The sequence below is a fragment of the Corylus avellana genome, chromosome ca1 (assembly GCF_901000735.1).
Source record: "Corylus avellana chromosome ca1, CavTom2PMs-1.0".
NCBI lineage: Eukaryota > Viridiplantae > Streptophyta > Magnoliopsida > Fagales > Betulaceae > Corylus > Corylus avellana.
The window spans coordinates 28,277,918-28,280,280 of NC_081541.1; the positions used below are offsets into that span (position 1 = coordinate 28,277,918).

At 37.1% G+C, this 2,363-nt stretch overlaps 1 protein-coding gene across 1 annotated transcript; it reads left to right on the forward strand.

Annotated features, from left to right (window-relative positions):
- The first annotated feature begins 1,508 nt into the window (after nt 1-1,508).
- LOC132168925 (uncharacterized) lies at nt 1,509-2,107 on the forward strand. Its single transcript, XM_059580019.1, has 2 exons — nt 1,509-1,719; nt 1,845-2,107. The coding sequence occupies exons 1-2, from the start codon at nt 1,509-1,511 to the stop codon at nt 2,105-2,107; spliced, it is 474 nt and encodes a 157-aa protein (XP_059436002.1).
- Nucleotides 2,108-2,363: the final 256 nt, after the last annotated feature.

Sequence of the window (2,363 nt, forward strand, 5' to 3'; positions counted from 1 at the left end):
TATATATATATATAAGGCTCAATTAGTGACATGTTGAAAAAGTCAGTAAAATGCAGTGTTTTAATATTGTTCAAATATCACTATTCATAATGTATTGATGTTTTAATAGTATTACTATTCACACGTTGGAAGGCAACGTTTTAATAATGTTACTATTCATGAGTCAATATTCACGCGTGAAAAGCAACGTTTGAATAGTGTTACAATTCATGCATCACTACTCACGCTTTGAAAGTCAACTTTTAATAGTGTTACTATACACGCGGCACTATTTACACATGAAAGGCGTTGTTTGAATAGTGTTACTATTCACGCATCATTATTCACATTCGGAAGGTGTCGTTTGAACAATGTATTATTGTTCAAACGACACTAATTTAGTAATTTATGAAAAAATTGACGCTCAAATTTGTGTTTATAACAACCATACACACACACATACCAAAAAAGTTCAAAAATTTTCTTTCTCACCCACAAACGTAAAAAATAATTGAAAAAAAAAAAAAAACAAAGTGGGGTGACTGCCGTTTTCCACCCATGGGGGAGGGGGTGGCGAGCAAGCCACCCCCAAAGATTTTCAGGGTGGCGGCTCGCCACCTCCTAATCTCCCTAGCTAGAGGTGGCCAGCGAGCCCCATACCCTAGAGGTGGTCGGCGCCATTTGGAACTTAGAATTGAAGATGATCCACTTAGTTATATTTGAGAGATATTTTTGATTTTTTACTTTTCCCAAATATAACTAACCGTATATTCTCAAGTTTAAATAAACTGGACAGGATCCTCATCTACACCGTTGATGTTTCCGTCAAAAATATGATCTTGACACATGAAACCCTAACTTGGTGGATTGAGCTTGTTGTTGTACTAACAGCCAAAAAGATCAAACCCATTTACTTTACGAAAGTTTTACCAATTAAACACAAATGATAGTGTGCAATGAAATTGTCATCATTAAATTTAGTCCTCACCCACGTAATTAAGTTTTTCAATTGAATTCAGTTAAAGCCCCACTGTTTGTAAATTTGGGTTGTGCGTTGACTTTGTGTTGGTCAATTTCATACCTGGGAAAGATAATGGACAATGATCATACCATATTTTGCTGACAACGGTTTTGGTTCAAAGAAGAATTTACTTCCGTTCGACCAACCCATTATATTTATCAGGATTTATATAAAATGTGTTTGGCTACTGCTTCCTCGTGGCCGGAAAGTAGCATCTAGGAGGTAAAAGAAGCCGAAATAATAATATAACAAAAGGTCTCGTGGAAAATGGAACTGAAAAATAAGCTTCACATTGCATTTTCAAACATTTACCTACCAATCCAGACAAAGGTCAATTTGGCCGTTTTGCACGAGCCTTTCTTTCTCTTCTCTCTCTTCCCTCTCCCCTCTATAAATACCTCTCAACCTATCTCTATCAATATTGCCAACATCTGATTTTAAAATCTTTCCTTTTTGAATCATCAACCTCTTAAGTCTTAAGTACTTCTTCACTCTGATAGAAGAAGACATGGGTGGTTTCACTTTTGCTCAGAGTCTCATCCTGATTGTTGCTGCTTCCATCTTGGCAGCTTGTACGGCCAACAAAGAGTCCCCTCGCCCAAAATATACACATTCTCCCAACAAGATCATTGTTGGCGGATCAGAGGGCTGGCACTTCAACTTTAGCTACACTGATTGGGCACTGAAAAATGGTCCCTTTTACCTAAATGATACTTTAGGTGAGTTTATTACATGCATGTTCCCTCCATTTTGCCAGAGATCATCTATATATATATATATATATGAGAAATATAATATTAACGTGTATTTATATGATCGATGACAACATTGTTTTTGCATGCAGTTTTCAAATACGATCCACCAACCGAGAATACCACAATTCCTCACAGCGTCTACTTGCTACCAAACCTTCGGAGCTTCTTGACGTGCAATTTAACAGGAGCGCAGATGTTGGCTGACGTGACACAAGGAGGTGGGCAGGGCTTTGAGTTCGTTCTAAAAAACTGGAAGCCGCACTACTTTGCTTGCTGGCAGCACGATGGCATCCATTGCAGCCTTGGAAAAATGAAGTTTTTTGTGATGCCAATGCCCCGTTGGTTTAGATAGTTAATACACGAGACACTTAATTAATTGCTACTCTCTCTTTTTATTTTATGTTTGTCGTCTCAAATTAGTCACTGTTTCTTATTTTTGAGTGTTTTTTTTTTTCCTTCCCCTTAATTAGAGACAATGTAACAGCTTTCGATTGATTCAGATGACAGTGAATAAATGCACAAGTGACTTGCTATATATTAATTAATTGGTGTTCTGTTGCCTGCCGCTGCTAAGTGAGAAGAAAATAGAAAATTTGAGAAAAAAGAAT